This window comes from Sphaerodactylus townsendi, linkage group LG01 (assembly GCF_021028975.2).
Source record: "Sphaerodactylus townsendi isolate TG3544 linkage group LG01, MPM_Stown_v2.3, whole genome shotgun sequence".
Lineage (NCBI taxonomy): Eukaryota > Metazoa > Chordata > Lepidosauria > Squamata > Sphaerodactylidae > Sphaerodactylus > Sphaerodactylus townsendi.
The window spans coordinates 73,099,826-73,117,383 of record NC_059425.1 but is presented as its reverse complement, the minus strand read 5'-3'; the positions used below and the strand labels follow the sequence as shown (position 1 = coordinate 73,117,383).

General features: G+C 43.8%; 1 protein-coding gene across 1 annotated transcript in view; it reads left to right on the top strand.

Annotated features, from left to right (window-relative positions):
* Window positions 1-4,589: 4,589 nt before the first annotated feature.
* The window catches only part of CMTR1 (cap methyltransferase 1), a 45,341-nt gene continuing 32,372 nt past the window's right edge, over window positions 4,590-17,558 (top strand). Inside the window, exons 1-5 of the mRNA XM_048519615.1 lie at window positions 4,590-4,765; window positions 6,047-6,181; window positions 10,501-10,646; window positions 16,826-16,984; window positions 17,311-17,403. Of these exons, the coding sequence (XP_048375572.1) occupies window positions 6,052-6,181; window positions 10,501-10,646; window positions 16,826-16,984; window positions 17,311-17,403 (528 nt within the window). The 5' untranslated portion in view covers window positions 4,590-4,765; window positions 6,047-6,051. The remainder of the gene's footprint in view (window positions 4,766-6,046; window positions 6,182-10,500; window positions 10,647-16,825; window positions 16,985-17,310; window positions 17,404-17,558) is intronic.

Below are 17,558 nucleotides of genomic sequence, written 5' to 3'. Positions count from 1 at the left end.
GCATATGTAGCTGCATGACAAAAGTTACAAGCTTTGACAGTTACTTTTAATGCATATTTTGGTAGGTTGAAATTAGCAGGATTGTGATTTGGTATCTTTTGCCCCAGAGGTGTACAAAAAAAGTGATCCAATAAAACTGTAATGGTTTTACATGTTATATAGCTAATACCCCAGTGCAGGAAAACATTAGATAAGACCAACAAGTGAATTCTAGGCCATTTTCAACAGAAAAATTTGAATGCAAAGTTCCCATGTCAGACATACAATTTAATCAAGGAAGGTTAAAATCTGATGTTCTTATCAGAAATTTTCAGCCTGTGAGCAAGGCTAGTCTATGATGATTGCTAGGAATATCTCTTAGCTAACAAAGTTTATTCCCAAAACAGCTATTTGCACAAGGTGGTGAGTTTTACTGGGGACCAATCCATGAACACAGCAATTGAAAGAGCTGCTAAAAAAAGCACCTATTCTGATGTGTGACAACTGTGTCATTTCTACAGGAAATATGTCATTTCCACAAGACTGGATTCTATCTTGGTGCAGCTCCCCTAGGCATATACTTTCAATGCACTGATGACTAACCAAAGGAACTATGATAAAGCTGAAAAAAAGAACTTCTCGCAGCAGCATTTAGGTGAACAAATTCTACCAGCTCAGAAATAATTGTTGAAAGAAACTACAAAACATGAGAGACAATTGTCTGAAATCCTTTGTATTATGCATTTGCAATAATCCAAAGATGGCTACTAACGCTACAGAACTGTTATACCCTTTTCCACCAAAAGATCTATCAGTGGTTCTCAACCTTCCTAATGCCGCCACACTTTAATACAGTTCCTCATGTTGTGGTGATCCCCAACCATAAAATTGGTATATATAAAATATAAAAAGACAGTTTTCTGATGGTCTTAGGACCTTTCGTTCGATCCCCAAAGGGGTCGTGACCCACAGGTTGAGAACCAATTGTAACATCATCCATCATGTGCTGTACTGTCTTTGTTTTAGAATGTTCCGCTTGGGTCCTAGTGCCTGCCTACCTAACAGAATTAGGTAGGCATCAGGACCCAAGTGGACTATTCTAAAACAAAGACAGTACAGCAAATGATGGATGAAGTTACAATTCTACTTAGATTTTTTTAAGTGTTACATAAGGTACACAATTTGAGAAAATTATCATCTGATTCCATGGGTATATAAAATATTTTTTTATGAGACTGCAACAAACTTCACAGTTTGATGTCTCATTTCCCAGTCTCAAAACTAAAACTATAATAGTTTCAAACTATCTTGCAGATGACAAAATTTGGCAAATCTTAAAAAAACTATTTTGCAGCAAAGGCCAAATGGAAGAGTAGGAAATATTTGTGTTCCATTTTGGAATATACAGGACCAGTCATACAGTCTTAGCCTAACCTTCCTCCAGGGGCGTAATGCCCATTGGGCAAGGTGGGCAGCTGCCCAGGGCATCACCTTGTTGGGGGCATCAAAATGCAGGGTTCGTTTTTGGGTATTTTTAGTGATTTTCTGTTTTTGGCCTGCAGGGGGCGCAGTTTTTAGGCTTGCGACACCAGAATCTCAGCGTATCATCAGGAGACTGTCTTTATGCTACCCCCCCCCCAAGTTTGGTGAGGTTTGGTTCAGGGAGTCTAAAGTTATGGACTCCCAAAGGGGGTGCCCCATCCCCCATTGTTTCCAATGGGAGCTAATAGGAGATGGGGGCTATACCTTTGAGGGTCCATAACTTTGGCCCCCCTGAACCAAACTGCACCAAACCTGGGGAGCATCATTAGGGAAGTCTCCTGATGAGACCCTGAAAGCTTTGAGACTGTGCCTTCAGAAATGCCCCCCCCCCACAGCCAGCAACCCCCATTGACAGCAATGCAGAAAACTCAATGCAGAACAAAGATTCTTGGGCAAATTTCTGGGATGTTCCTGCAGGGGGTGCATTTTTGGACATATCGGCACCAAAATTTCAGGGTATCATCTGGAGACTGTCCTGATGGCACCCCCCCCAAGTTTGGTAAAGTTATGGACCCTTAAAAGGGTAGCCCTTGAGGGTCCATAACTCCCCCCCCCAACCAAACTGCACCAAACCTGGGGGGTATCATAAGGGCAGTCTCCTGATGAGACCCTGAAAGTTTTGAGACTGTGCCTTCAGAAATGTGCCCCCCCACAGCCTGCAACCCCCATTGACAGCAATGCAGAAAACTCAATGCAGAACAAAGATTCTTGGGCAAATTTCTGGGATGTTCCTGCAGGGGGCGCATTTTTTTACATATCGGCACCAAAATTTCAGGGTATCATCTGGAGACTGTCCTGATGGCATCCCCCAAGCTTGGTGCAGTTTGATTCAGGGGGGCCAAGGTAATGGACCATCAAAGGGGGTGCCCCATCCCCCATTCTTTCCAATGGGAGCTAAGGAGATGGGGCTACCCTTTTGAGGGTCCATAACTTTGTCCCCACTGAACCAAACTGCACCAAACTTGGAGGGTGGCATAAGGACAGTCTCCTGATGATACGCTGAAATTATGGTGGCAATATGTCTAAAAATGCACCCCCTGCAAGCACCAATGACCTGGTTTAAAAAAAAATGTTTGGTCATGGTGGGGTGGCCGCCCATGGGGGGCGGGCATCTAACTCAGGTTTTGTCCAGGGCTCCAGTTTGCCTCGTTACACCCCTGCCTACCTTGTTGTGAGGATAAAATGGTGGAGAACAGTGTAAATTGTTTTGGGTTCTCATTGGGAAGAAGGGGATAGAGTTTGCTGAGGGGGATTTTGCATATATACCTTGCATTTCTCTCCAATAAGAAGTCTCAAATTGGCTTAACTTCTTCTCTTCCTCTCCCCATGACAGACACCTGTCAGGTGGGACTGAGAGAGTTCTGAAGAACTGTGATTAGCCCAAGGGTATCTGACAGGCTTCATATTGAGGAGCAAAGAAATTAATTCAGTTCACCAGATAAGAATCTGCTGCTCATGTGAAGGGGTGGGGAATCAAACTGGGTTCTCCAGATTAGAGTCCACCATTTTTAACGACTACACCACGCTGGCTCCCAAGCTTAACACTGGGGAGCTGTGAAGGAGAGTTCTCAACTCCAGATTTGGAAATTCCTGTAGATTTGATGGGTAGACACTGGGAGGGAGCCACAGAAGGGTATAATGCCATAGGCTACATTCTCTAAAGAAGCCACTTTCTCCAGAGGAATTAGAATTCTCAATCTCTGAGCGGAAGGTAGAGTTCACTTGGCATTATATCTGTCTTCATGTGACAGAGATGAGTTCCCCTGGTGAAAATTGCTGCTCTGGAGGATGGACTCTGCGGCATTTTACCCTGGTGATGTCATTTTCCTTCCCAAACCTCACTCCATTCAGACTCCACCCCCAGACTTGGAGCTGGCAATCCTACAGGGAGAACCAGTCTCTTTAACCGGGAGACCTATTACGATTTCAGGAGATCTCCACACTTCATGTGAAAGTTGGCAACCCTATAAGGAAAGAAAAGTAGGTGTTGTCCCCATTTCCCCTCTGGCTGCTGCTGCTGGTGTTGGAAGCAGTTAGATCAGCCTAGCAAGAGATCAGTCAGCAGCTGAAGTTTGTTCAAATGCAAAGTGATACCCCCAGAAGGTTGCTCCTAAGACCTCCTTCCATTCTGAGGGAGGCCTCTCTGCAGTGCCCGCTCTTATTTCTTTTCACACAAATATAATAGGTGCAAAATGATGTTTATTCCGGCGCTGTGTGGTTTCCGGGCTGTTTGGCCGCGTTCTAGCAGCATTCTCTCCTGACGTTTCGCCTGCATCTGTGGCTGGCATCTTCAGAGGATCTTCCATATATATTTCTTTCTCCATATATCTTCCTCCATATATATTTCGCTGCCATCTGAATTTAATTCCAAACCTATTTATATTTTCCCCTGAAATAGTGTGTCTAAGCTTTAAAGCATTCAATGGGCTATGTGGTCCTGAAAAAATTACTAGTGTGGGATTCTGGGTTATATTTAACAAAATAAAATTTTATTTATGTATTTCCCTTGACTTAAATATTTCAAGAAATAATTTACAATGTGTGAAACGAAATAAGGCAACAACTTCTGCTGAGCTGACTTTCACTTTACATCAATTTCCCCTCTCCTTTACATATATGAAATCGCATTAGGATTTCAATTCTTTTTTAGTCTCCCCCTAAGGCGGATTCGGCATGGACCAAAAACAATGGTGCGAAAACGGTGTAAAACCCTTTTACATCGTTTTAAACCATTTTACACCGTTTTCACACTGCTGTTTTTGGCCCATGCGGAATCTGCCTAAGAATAAGATCAATCAGTAAGCGTCCTTCTGCGTCATCCGTAATTATAACTGTATATAGCATTTATCTGTGAGGGAAAGACAGAGAAACAAGCCAGCCCAGCCCTAGCCTACTCCTCGGCCGTGTCTCATTGACCGCTATATCCAGCGCAGAACCGTTTCCAGACGCCGTCCACTAGGGGGCGCAGCATTTCAGAGAAACCTGCGTTGCGGTCTGTCTCCGCCGCACGGACGGCTCTCTACCCCTTCGAGCGTTTGAGGTCATTAGAATGCGCCGGGCGCGAAGGAAGGGTCCCGCCCCACAGTGAAGCTGCCGGGAAACGAAACTGAAGTGTGGCGGAGAAGAACTGGCAGGGCTCGGTCAGCCTTTGTCTCTCCGGCCCAGGGCCGCTTCTGGCTGACTGAAAGCCGTGCCCTTCCCTTCTGCTTCTGTCGGCCTGTGGCGCAGCCCCTCTGCTTTCCTCGTGAGTGTAGCCGGGCCCTCGGAGGTGGGGAGAGCGACCATGGGAGAATACCCTCGTCTCTGCCTTCCCTCATCTGCCATCTCCCCTCTTGTCTGTATCCCACACAAGTATTCTTTACTACCCCTCATTCCTTTTCCTGGTCCCAGGCTCTTCCGTGCTTGCCTGGCCCTGGCCTTTCCTCGCTTCGTTTTCGGTCCTCGATCTCCCTGCATTAAGTGCATCGCCGCATTTCATTGGTGTAGTTAGTATCTGGTTTGCCTGCAAAAGTCCCCTCGGTTCAGTGCCCGACGTCTCCAGTCAAAAAGATCAGATGTGAAAGATCTCTGTCTGAGACCTTGGAGATCTGCTACCAGTCAGAGTAGATAATACTGACTTTCATAAAGAGATGGCGTGACTTGGTATAAGGCAGCTTCATGTGAGTTCTGCTTGAACTTCCAATGTTCGAGTTTCAATCCACTTGCAAATGATTTCTAAAATGCACTGAAGGTTATTGGAAGTGGATAATTCAGCATATGTGAAAGTGCTACTAGAGTGCAGGTCCTGTTTTCTTCACTTATTCTGAATTCAGCATAGTAAATGCCTTTTACTAACTCTTTAGCGTTTTCCAAATTAGTAGTAAATATTATCAAGCTCTTGCATAGGAGTGATCTTTTAACCATAATTATCTAACTGCACCAATATGAGTCTAATACCAAAGTGTTGGATATCAGTAGTATTATCCAAATATGCAGGGATTCATATAGCAAGTTTTATTTATATAATCAGAACCAGTCAGACATTGGTTCTTCCCCTTGCAGGTTTATGAATAAAAACTGCCTGCTAAACCGGTTATATATTCATGGTCCTCAAGTTCCTCTCTTTTTTACTCTTCTGCCATTTTAAGTACACTTAAACCCTGACCCAGACAGTCTATGTGCACACAGAAGTTAGTCCTACTGATTTCAGTGAGCCTTGTTCCCGTTTAAATATGCTTAGGAATGTGGCCTGAATTGTAATCAAGTTCTGTTGAAAACAGCAATATCCTTCAAAAGTGATTATATTTGTGACAAATGCACTGAAATGAAAATGTGGGCCCTGTCTACTCTCTGAATAAGTATTTTGAAATTGATGAATGAATTAAAACCTCACTCATTTTTCAACACTCTGGGAATGGTATTTCCTTCCTGTTGTTCCTTCTGTCTTGCAGTGCACAGATGAAAACCCAGACTTAGCTGTTGCATTGCCATAGAGTGCTTTATATGTGAATTGGAAACTGTTCAGTGTTTGTTTCTTTTCTTGCAGCGAATATGAAGCGAAGAGAAGAACCTGAATACTGCAGCCCACAGAAGAGGCAGAAGAAAAGGATAGAGGAGCTGGGTCTGACCCTCAGCTCCACATCAGATGATGAAACTCAACTCAGTAATCATGCAGCTCAAGGTAATGGTAGAAATGGTACTGCTGATCAGATAGATTCTCATTGGAGACTTCTTGTGATGGGTACCTGTCACTGTATTTGTACTTCAGGAGAGAAGGGTGTTGATGTAATTTTCACTAATGTGGTAAGCCTGTGTTTGGGCAGTGCAGATTACAAGTAACCCCATCGTCCATTCCGACTCATAGAAAACTGTTATGTCATAGAGAAGGCTGGACTAGAATCCTCTTCCTGCCATATATAGGGAAGGAGTTTTTTGGGTACAGAGGAACATTCAGTGATGTGAACCTCTGCTTGCATTCCAAAGGGGTGCAGTTCATACAAATCATTTAAGTGATAACGAGGCTAGCAGATGTAGAAGAAGAAGAAGAAGAGTTTGGATTTATATCCCCCCTTTCTCTCCTGTAGGAGACTCAAAGGAACTTACACTCAAAGGAACTTACAATCTCCTTGCCCTGCCCCCTCACAACAAATACCCTGTGAGATGGGTGGGGCTGAGAGAACTCCAAAAAGCTGTGACTAGCCCAAGGTCACCCAGCTGGCATGTGTGGGAGTGTACAGGCTAATCTGAATTCCCCAGATAAGCCTCCACAGCTCAAGTGGCAGAGCGGGGAATCAAACCCAGTTCTTCCAGATTAGAATGCACCTGCTCTTAACTACTACGACACTGCTGCTCCTCTATTGCTGTTGGCGCTATATATGATATATTTAATCACATCTTTTAATTTGTGCTTTATACAGTGTTTATGTGTTTTTGGGCAAGCACTTAATAATTAATGTGGTTATCACAACTTTGCAAGTTAATTGACAAAATCCACAGCATGTTACTATCTTAGCTGTCACTATGATGACGTAATTGGCCCCCCCTTTCTAAGCTCTACTAGATGATGGACTGGTTTTGGCCTTTCTTCTAAACAGCAAGGATGTTCTGTCAGTTCTGTCAAAGTCAGATATTGCCCTCAGACTAGACTGCTAGGCTAACATGATATCTGGGCTGCCTTCTTCTGGGTACTCCAAAACACTTGATTATTGTTATGATGTGGATCTGAATGCCCCTGGTGTTGAAAACGCAAGACGGTCGACTTTTTATGGTTAGCTTCTAGCCTAGGTGTTGAAAGGGATGGGTTTTTTTGGTGTCTCGAGATGCCAGCTGAAAGTTTAGGAGCCATTCTCACTTTTCAGCTGTTCTGTTTTAATAGCAAAGGCTGGGGTTTTATATTAACCCACAGAAGTGGAGAGTAGTTATTTGAAAGGGACTGATTGTTGACTTATATTTGGAGAGGTATTCTGTTTTTATATAAATTGTATGGTTTATGCACCTAAGCAGATTTTAATAAAACTGTTGTTGAAAATTGTGATTGGATAAGAGAGATCACAGTTTTTCCATAGCTAAGAATTCTATATCAGCTTAGGTTCAGCTTCATTTTTGGCTCAGTAGCTTTTTTATATCAGGAAACAAAATCTTCTGTTGCTTGGAAAAAGGTTTTGCTTCTTGGAGAGATTAAAGATCTGTCACATCATCTGAACAAAGTCTTCTCACAGGACTTGCCAAAGACAAGCACTGTAGGAAAAACTCACCCTGGTAGACCAGAAAGGTTTGATCTAATTCCATTTGTTCTTTGTATTACTGAGTCTATGTTTACAGAGCTGTGCATTGTCTGTTATTGACTTTGATGCCAATTTATATCTGAACTTCGTTGCCTTGGGTCTGTGACCAGCTTGCCTCAGACATAAAGTGGGGTCAAAGATCAGCTGGTGGCACTGAAATTCTCTGCTGCTAATTTCTATAGAATGCAGTTCCTATATACTGTATCAGAGATGTAAGATTTCCAGAAATATTGAAGCCATGGGGAAAAAAATTAGAATTGGCAGGGGTTAGGAGTGAAATATATGCAATATTTATTTATCAATCCTAAACTTATTTTACTACTTTAACAGCTGAAAATGCACCATATGTCGTTTAGCATATATGAAAATGTTTATAAAATTAAATTTTATAAATATGCAAAACAGTACAATTTTATATGCTAAACTATATTTTCTATAAGCAAACTGAGTATAAATACCCGGGACAGAATGAGGGTACCACAGACAGATATCCCACCATAGATGCCTGATATCCTGAAAAGAAAATGTTACCTGCATACTCATATGGTGGAATTTGACTAACTTTTTTTATCAGTGGGACAAAACTTTATTGCTTTTCCCTTCCATCTGTAGCCCGCTGATTTTCACAGAAGGCTACTCCTGGGGGATAGGGGAAGCTTGAGGCTTGACATGAGGGGGTCTGGTTTAGTTTGAATCCTGCTCAGTGTAATATCCTGCCCAGCATCCTACCCAGCAGCATATTTGAATATTGAGGGGCGGCCCAATCCAGATGTGGGGGACCAGATTCTCATAGGTAGTGGCAGATTGCTATGCCAAAATGTTTCCCCACCAGCACAAGTGGTAGTCTTGCCAGTGTAGAAGGCAAAGGCGCCTGCGACCAGCTGCCCCTCAGCTCTGTGGTGGTGAAAGCTGGAAGTCAGGGCCATTGCAGAGCAGCGCACTTGGACTCTGGCGTGGAGGTGGGTGGCCTGGGGATGTTCCTGGGAAGTGGATGTTCCTACCAGCATTCCAGCTTGGGAACACCATTCTCTGGACCTGCAGATTTTGTGTGGCGTGAGCCTGTCTGGCATATGGGGCAGTTCAGGTGGCTGGAGGGTTTTTTGTTTATCTTTCCTCCTGTGCCGCCTGAAGCCCCTTTGGAGGCGCTGCCGCACTGCGTTCTCCTCACTTTTTTTGCCTGCTGCAGTGCTCTCCCTAATTGGAGCCTCTGTTAACTTTATGACATTGACAGCAACAGATCTTTCAATAATGTATTTATATACACATGATATATTGTATATTAAAATAATCACATTTCCTTATTCATTTATTTATTTAATATGTATTTTTTAGCCTGCCTTATACCCAAAGGTCTCAAGGCAGGTTCAGATAAAAATTATAAAATACCAATAACCTAAAAACAAATGCAATATGTAACAATATACCAATAAAACTTTTTAAAAACCCATAAAACCTATTAAAATTCATAAGATTAACATTCATAAAATCTGTTTAAAATTCATAAACCATATTTTAAAATTCCTATTACAAGAAGAGGGAAACCATTTCTTCAGCCAAAGGCCAGGGGGAAATACACATGTATTTATTAGTTTTCTAAATGCGTATACAATCTCCACCTCAGTAGGGAGATTGTTCTATAGTCTTGGGGCCACCACTGAAAAAGCTCTATTTTGGGTCTCCACCTTTTCTAGCATTGAGCAGGTGGAACCACCAGAAGGGCTTCATCTACTTATCTTACAGGCAGGTCAATATGGGAGAAGGTGTTCCTTTAGATATCTGGAGCCCAAGCTGTTTGGGGCTTTATAAGTCAAATATAGCAGCTTAAATTGGGCTCAGTAGTGAATTGGCAGCCAGTGCAGTTCTTCTGAGACCGGCATGATGTGCATCTGGTTCCAGACCCATTAGCAGTCTTGCTGCTGTACCTACCCCTATCTTCTCATGGTGTGTTCTGCACTAGCTGGAGCTTCTGAACCCTAAGGGCAGCCCCATGTAAAGTGCATTACAGTATTCCAATCTGGAGGTTGCCAGAGCATGGATTATTGCAGCCAGATTGTCTCTGATTATTATGTTTCAGGCCCTTTCCGCACACAGGTGGAAACAAGCCTCTACTGGCATAATTTATGCAGGTAGAGGCTCGGGAACCGTTCGCATGCTAGCGTGCAAGCAGCTCCTACTCCCCCCCAGCCGGAGAGGCAGAGCCACCTCTCAGTCAGCCCCCTCCACTCACCATCATGTCCAGCATCGCTCTGGAGGGCTGTAGGGACCCGCCCACACTGCCCTCCGACCTCCAGGGGTCGGAGGGCAGCGTGGGCGGGTTTGTTTCCTCACTCCTCCCCATGAAACCTGCTGGGTGACCTTGGGCCAATCACCGTTCTCTCAGAACCCTCTCAGCCTCACCTACCTCACAAAGGAGAGGAAGGGATTGAGATGGTAAGCTGCTTTGAGACTCTTTAAGGTAGAGAAGAGTGGGGCATAAAAATCAACTCTTCTTCCTCACTGAATGTCACTGTTTTGTTCATAACATCCATGTGTGTCCGATATTTTCTCCTGGTCACTCAATGGCCTTCTGTTAATGTGGAAGTTCGTCTGCTGTCCATAGCATCCTGCAGAATGCTGAAATAAATTTCCAGCCCTCCATGGAGATGTAAGTCTCTGAGGATACTGTTGTCACATATTGATTGAGAAATACTGGTTCTTCTCTCTCTTTCATTATCAGAGTCTTCCACCACAAGCAGCAGCGAATCTGACAGCGAGAGCAATGAGAGGCAACCTGGCATTGGCAATAAGCTTGGAGCAGACTCTCTTGTGGAGAGCACAAGTGCCCGCTACTTGATGTATAGCAGCGTGTCTCAGAAGCTCATGGTAGGTCAGAGCTTCTGCAGAAGCCCAACCCAACTTTCAATTCTACCCCGTATGCCTGATTCCCTTGACTTCTCTATTAGAACCCCCAAGATGTTTTCAGTGTGGGATTTTTTTTTTCAGTTGTGGGAACTGGCAGTCTGCATGGTCACGGTTATGTTGCAGATTCTGGATAATGTTGCTTTGGTTGTTGATTTTATTGTTTAGAACTGGATTCTGTTTTCAGCAGCTGTGGAAAGAAGCTTTTAAAAGCCAAGGCCATAGAGTGGTTACTTTGGGTAGACGTTCAGTGGCCAGAAGATGGTATTTACTATGTAGACCACCTAGTACTCCTTGTGGGCTCCAGTCCTGCCTTGTCTCACCTGTTGCCCTGTCAGTATCACCTTAATATTCTCCATACATTCATAGACAGCAAGTCTGGAAAGTCAGGAAGCAGAGCCTAATAGGTAGAAACGGTAAAAAAGCTAGAAAAGATCCTGACATTTTTAGGTCTTGTTATCATCCTGAAGATCTAAACAACTAATGCATAATGGTTAACGTACCTTTTTAAGCCAAGATATTACAGAGGATTGTGGCCATGCAACTGCAGGTGTGCTTGGAAGAAGCTAATTATTTAGTCTTATTTCAGTCTGGGTTCAGGCCCAGTCATGGAACTGGAACTGCCTTGGTTACTCTGAATGATGCCCTTTTCCAGGAGAGAGAGAGAGGGGCAGTCCGACCTTGTTGGTCCTTCTGGATCTTTTGGCAACTTGTGATACTGTTGACCGCAGTGTCTTCCTGGAAAGGCTACAGAGCTTGGAAGCTGGAGGCACTACTTTGGGATGGTTCCACTCCCACCTCCGAGGCTTGTACCAGAGAGTAGTCATGGGAGACTTTTGCTCAACACTGTGGATACTCAATTGTGTGGGTCCTTCAGGGGTCGATTTTGTCTGCCGTGCTTTTTAACATCTATGTGAAGCTGCTGGGGGAGGTCATCAGGAGATTTGGAGTAAAGTTCCATCGGTATGCTGATGATTCTTAGCTCTGTCCCACTGTACCATCTGAATCAGGAGAAGTGGTTGATGTTCTTGACCAGTGCTTGGAGGCAGTAATTGGCTGGATGAGGGCCAGGAAATTGAAGCTGAATCCCAACAAGGTGGAGGTGCTATGTTTCAGTGGGTCTTGGGTAGATATCCTGTACTTGATGGTGCTGCATTGCCCTGGAAGGGATAGATGCGAAATCTGGTGGTGCTCCTGGACTCTGCTATGACACTTGAAGCTCAGCTAGTGACAGTGGCCAGGAGTACCCATTCTCAGATAGAGCTGGTTCGCCAGTGATGGCCCCTTCTGGGCATAGATGATCTGGCTGCAGGAATTCATGCTCTGGTAACCTCCAGATTGGACTATTGGATTGTGCTTTATGTGGGACTGCCCTTGAAGATGTAGGAAGCTGCAGGTAGTGTAAAATGCAGCAGCAAGACTGCTAACCGGCACTGCTGGCCAGATGCACATCATGCCAGTCTTCGAAGATTGTGCTAGCTGCCAATTTGCTACCGAGCCCAATTCAAGATTATGGAACAATCTCTCCCCTGAGGTGCGTCAAGCATCTTCTTTACATAATTTAGAAAATTGGTAGATACACAACCTATTTTCCCTGGCCTTTGGCTGAAGAGATGGTTTCACCCTCTGGTAATATGATTTTTAAAATCAGTTTTATGAATTTTACTAGGGCCCTTTCCGCACAGGCCTCCGGGCGCCCTCACGCCAGCAAGAATTCTGCCGGCGTGGGGGTGGAGGCCGTTCGCACGCAAGCGTGCGAGCGGCCCCAGCAGAGGCCGGCGCAGGAGAGGCGGCTCCGCATGGAGCCGCCTCTTCCCTGTCCCTCGCTTACTTGCCTTGTCCCCGTCGTCGCCCTGCTGTCTTCCTAAGCCCTGCCCACACTGCCCTCCGACCTCCAGGGGTCAGAGGACAGCGTGGGCGGGGCTTAGGAAGATAGCAGGGCGACGACGGGGACAAGGCAAGTAATCGAGGGAAGGGGGAAACAGCGTGTTCCCGGCGGTGCCGTTCGCACCACGCCGCAGGGAACACGCTGTTTTCTCAAAAACACCCCTTTAAAGGGGTGTTTTTGAGGATGGCCTGACACCGCCCTGAGGGAGGGGAAGGGGAGCCAGGTCGGCGCTGCCGCCTGTGCGAACGGCGGCCTGCCGTTTTTACCGTTCCCAGGCCGCCGTTTTTGGCCCGTGCGGAAACGGCCTAGGTTTTATGCACTTTAATAGCTTTTAATAGGTTTTATGGATTTTAAATAGGTTTTGTTGTTATTGATCGTAATTGTTTTTATGTTATTGGATTTTATGGGTTTTATCCTATGTTGTAACCTGCCCTGAAATCTTCGGGTACAGAGCAGAATAAAAATATCAATAAATCAATCTCTATAGGCATCTGTGGTTTCAGGACTTCTACGTTCTTGGGTCTTTTGCAGCCTTGGTCATTTTTATAGTAACAGTAATTGGGTCTTCAGAATGCCAACTATTCTAGAGAGAGGATTTTCTCTCTGCTTTCCGTTTTTAATGTTGGCATTTCAGGTGGAAGTATAATGATGCTGGCCTAAAGAAATCTGAATTACAGTCCTTTAACCTAGGTTGAGATATGATTTTTTTTGAAGCAAATTGAATCCCATGCAACTATTTATGTTCTATGTATTGTCGAAGGCGTTCACAGCCGGATTCAACTGTTTGTGGTGGGTTTTCCGGGCTGTGTTTACTCCAGATCTCCTGATGACCTCCCCCAGCAGCTTCACATAGATGTTAAAAAGCATGGGAGACAAAATCGACCCCTGAAGGACCCACACAATTGAGTATCCACAGTGTTGAGCAAAAGTGGCTGTGTGGCTGTGGTCTGGTGGATTTTGTTCCTAACATTTCGCCTGCATCTGTGGCTGGCATCTTCAGAAGTGTATCACAGAGAGAAGTTTGTTATAAGAGAAGTCTGGACACAGTGTGTAACTCTCTTTGATACGCCTCTGAAGATGCCAGCCGCAGATGTAGGCAAAACGCAGTGTGTTCTCTCTGTGATACACCTCTGAAGATGCCAACCACAGATGTAGGCGAAACATTAGGAACAAGAGCCACCAGACCATGGCCACACAGCCCAGAAAACCCACCACAACCAGTATTTATGTTCTCTTTTTGGATTCTTCTACACCAGGGGTAGGGAACCTGCGGCTCTCCAGATGTTCAGGAACTACAATTCCCATCAGCCTCTGTCAGCATGGCCAATTGGCCATGCTGGTAGGGGCTGATGGGAATTGTAGTTCCTGAACATCTGGAGAGCCGCAGGTTCCCTACCCCTGTTCTACACCAGTGCTTCTCAACCTTCCTAATGCCGCTACCCTTTAATACAGTTTCTCATGTTGTGGTGTCCCCCAACACTAACATTTATCCATTTTACAGAGGGAGAACACTGATGCAGAAAGTCTTAGGCAACCCCTGTGAAAGGGTCGTTCGACCCCCAAAGGGGTTGCAACCCACAGGTTGAGAACCACTGTTCTACACCTTATACTCAGAATGCCCCTTATTTGCTATCAGAATTTCAAATGACTTCTTAGTTCAGTGACTCTGAAATATACTTAACTCCTAGTTTAGGGCAGTGAAGTCATATTGCTGTTTGGCACCATGTGCATTCCTGCAGCATGCAGAAAAAGATGATATGCTCAGCTTGGAGATGCAGTGCTGAGGAAATCATTGCTCATTGAATTTTAGCATATTACTGAGATGTTAAAAATGCAGAATCTCCACCATGAAACTAAAGGACAACCCTGCCTCATGGTTTACACATGGTTTACACAACTACTGTGTTTGCTTAAAGACTCTAGTTGTCTGTGGTGTGGTTCTTCTGAGTGAAGAAATTAAGACTGTGAAAATAACTTGGCACTATTTCTTTTTTTGTGTCACAGCTGCCTGCCTACCTTGAACAGCTTTAATTCTTTTTATTCAGTAATTACCTTCCTATTGCAAGGTCTACGTTATAACAAGTTTCATTCATAGCTCGGTTCTGATTCTGTGACGAAGGGTTTCCTAAAGAAGCCTGGACAGTTGGTAGGAAGAAGAGAAGGGTTTGGATTTATACCCCCTTCCCCCTTCCTCTCTTATAAGAAGACTCAAAGGGGCTTACAATCTCCTTTCCCTTCCCCCTCCCCAAACAAATACCCTGTAAGGTGGGTGGGACTGAGAGAGCTCCAAAAAGCTGTGACTAGCTCAAGCGGCAGAGAAGGAAATCAAACTCAGGCCCCTTCCGCACACGCAAAAGAATGCCTTTTCAAACCACTTTCACAACTATTTGCAAGTGGATTTTGCTATTCCGCACAGCTTCAAAGAGCACTGAAAGAAGTTTGAAAGTACATTATTCTGCATGTGCGGAATGAGCCTCAGTTCTCCAGATTAGAGTGCACCTACTCTTAACCATTATGCCTCTGCTGCTCTTATGGCCTTCCAAATTCCCTTTGCATTAGCATATATTTTTATGTTCATTAATAGAGGACTCAGTGTTATCAGCTATCAACCAGTTATATTACTGGTAGCTGAATGAGTTCTTCCCATTGTTTTGATTAATTGGTACTGTAAGTTAGATAGGCACCAAACCATCTATATTTCAAAGTAGCTTTTTGCTTCTTTCAAACACAGAGTACAGTTCTAGTTGACTGTCTGTTGTTCCCCTATTTTTATTTGTTTTCTCTGTCCTGTGTTAGGGTTAAGCATGAATGCTTTCCTTAAGCAAGGAAAACAGTTGATACACATAAAATCTGAAATCAGCCTTCTTTTCTCTGTTGCCCAAGGTAACATGCAACAAATAAATAAAAACAGTAGAACCTAATGCCAGTAAAGCACAACTGTAAATTGCTGTAGGTTACGAAATAAGAAACTTTCAGTTAATATGCCAAATTGTGGTCTTATTAAAATATCAATTCCTAACATTGTGAGGGAGGACTCAGGCATGCATCTGTGGTAAGGCTGTTAAAAAGAATGGGAATAAGAGAGACCCAAGTCTTGCAGAGTGAATTGTTCAAAGAGGTTTGACACAAGCTGGGCCTTCACTTCAGCTATTTTTGATTCTTCTGAATTGCAGAAGAGGAATAGAGATTTGTTAATCTTCTCAAAGGCAGATCTTCACTTCGTTGCCCTGTCACTTGATCATTTCTCTGTGATAACAAGATCCCTGTTAAATGACAATTATTTTGTGCAAAATACAACAGGTTAGATCTAATGATGGAGAGACTGGGTGTAACTTGATGGTCTCCAAATGTTTATTTTTATAGAACCGCTTTCATGTCAGCATGTTGGCTAAGGAATCCCAGTGGTCTCCAGGGAATTGTAGGGCATATCAGACTTACACACAGTTTGTATAAGACATTGGCCACTATTGCCCTGTGTGAATTGATAGTATACATATAATACATCTCCAACCCTCTTGTAACTTCACACTGATGACAGTCATTGGCATGTTCTCTTGCAGGAAAGCTTGTTTACCATTGTTTATTTGTTACTTAATACCCCTGATAAGCTTCCAAGAATCCCAGGGCTTCCTGATATACAGGCCCCGTCCGCACATGCAAAATAATGCACTTTCAGTCCACTTTCACAATTGCTTGCAAGTGGATTTTGCTATTCTGCACAGTAAAATTCAGCTGCAAAGTGCACTGGAAGTGGATTGAAAGCGCATTGTTCTGCTTATGCGGAAGGGGCTACAGTTTGAAAATACATGTTCTTACTAAAGGATACTGGCAGACAGAATTCTCTCTTATTTACTGTCTGACCAATTCATCTAAACTGCTGTAGGTTTCAATATGTTTCAATATATACCCTGCTTTGTTCCAAGCTTCTGATGTCAACAGTCCAAAGTAGTTGTACTTCAAAACATCTGGTGATGGTGATGACAAGTGGCGCCTTGGCTTCCCACAGTTAGTTTGTTTGCAATGTTACCTTTACGCACAGTGGATCTAGTTTTCTTTAAATCTAAGTAGCATGGTAAGTGGAATGAACTTGTCAGGGAGTAAAGAAGGTCTCCTGTGAGATGCATGATGTCCACTGAGAACTTTGTAATCCCTGTAGTCCAAAGCTACAAAATTGCCTCTCAGCCTAAGCAGGGACAGAAGTGTGTACATTTGATGCCAGGTACTATCAAAATGCTTTTTGTGCATTGCTTTATAGGCCAAAATGGGATTTCGAGAAGGTGATGGCCTTGGAAAGTATAACCAAGGGAGGCAAGACATTGTTGAAGCTTCCCAACAGAAAGGAAGAAGAGGCTTGGGGCTGACTCTGAAAGGCTTTGATGGAAAGTTGACCGTCAACTGGAAGGATGAACCAGAGGTAGGAGTAAAAGGGTCTGGTATGTCCTTTTCTTGCTACTTGCTTGTGTGAGGTTGGTGACGAACCCTCTATTTCAGAGTTTATGGTTTGGCAGCTGGCTTCAGATTTCAAGAATGCTGGCTAAAATAAAACATATTGGAAGTAAAATATTTTGTTCTGTATTAGTAAAATATTTTGTTCTGTATTAATTTAAAACACACTAATATTCTTTGAAGTTATTATTTTGAATCCCCAGAGTACAGGCTGTTAGACTTCCATATGTCAGGGTGTTGATCTTATTGGAATGGATGGCCCTCAATTCAAATCCTCCTTTTATGTGTTTGCAGACTAGTGCTTATGAGCAAGTGGACTGGTTCCCAGAATGCACTACTGAAATTCCAGATGCTGAGGAAATGAAGGACTGGATGACAATAGGAAAGGTATATAGAAACAAGAAATGTGAAGAAATGTGAAGTTGAAGTCCTGAGGTACTATGTGTATGTTTCTGGAGAAAAACCTTGCCTAGGATCCTAAGCTCCCTGTTTACTCATAGTAGGCTTTTCTGCTTGCAGGGGAGACAGAGGGCAGCTTTCAT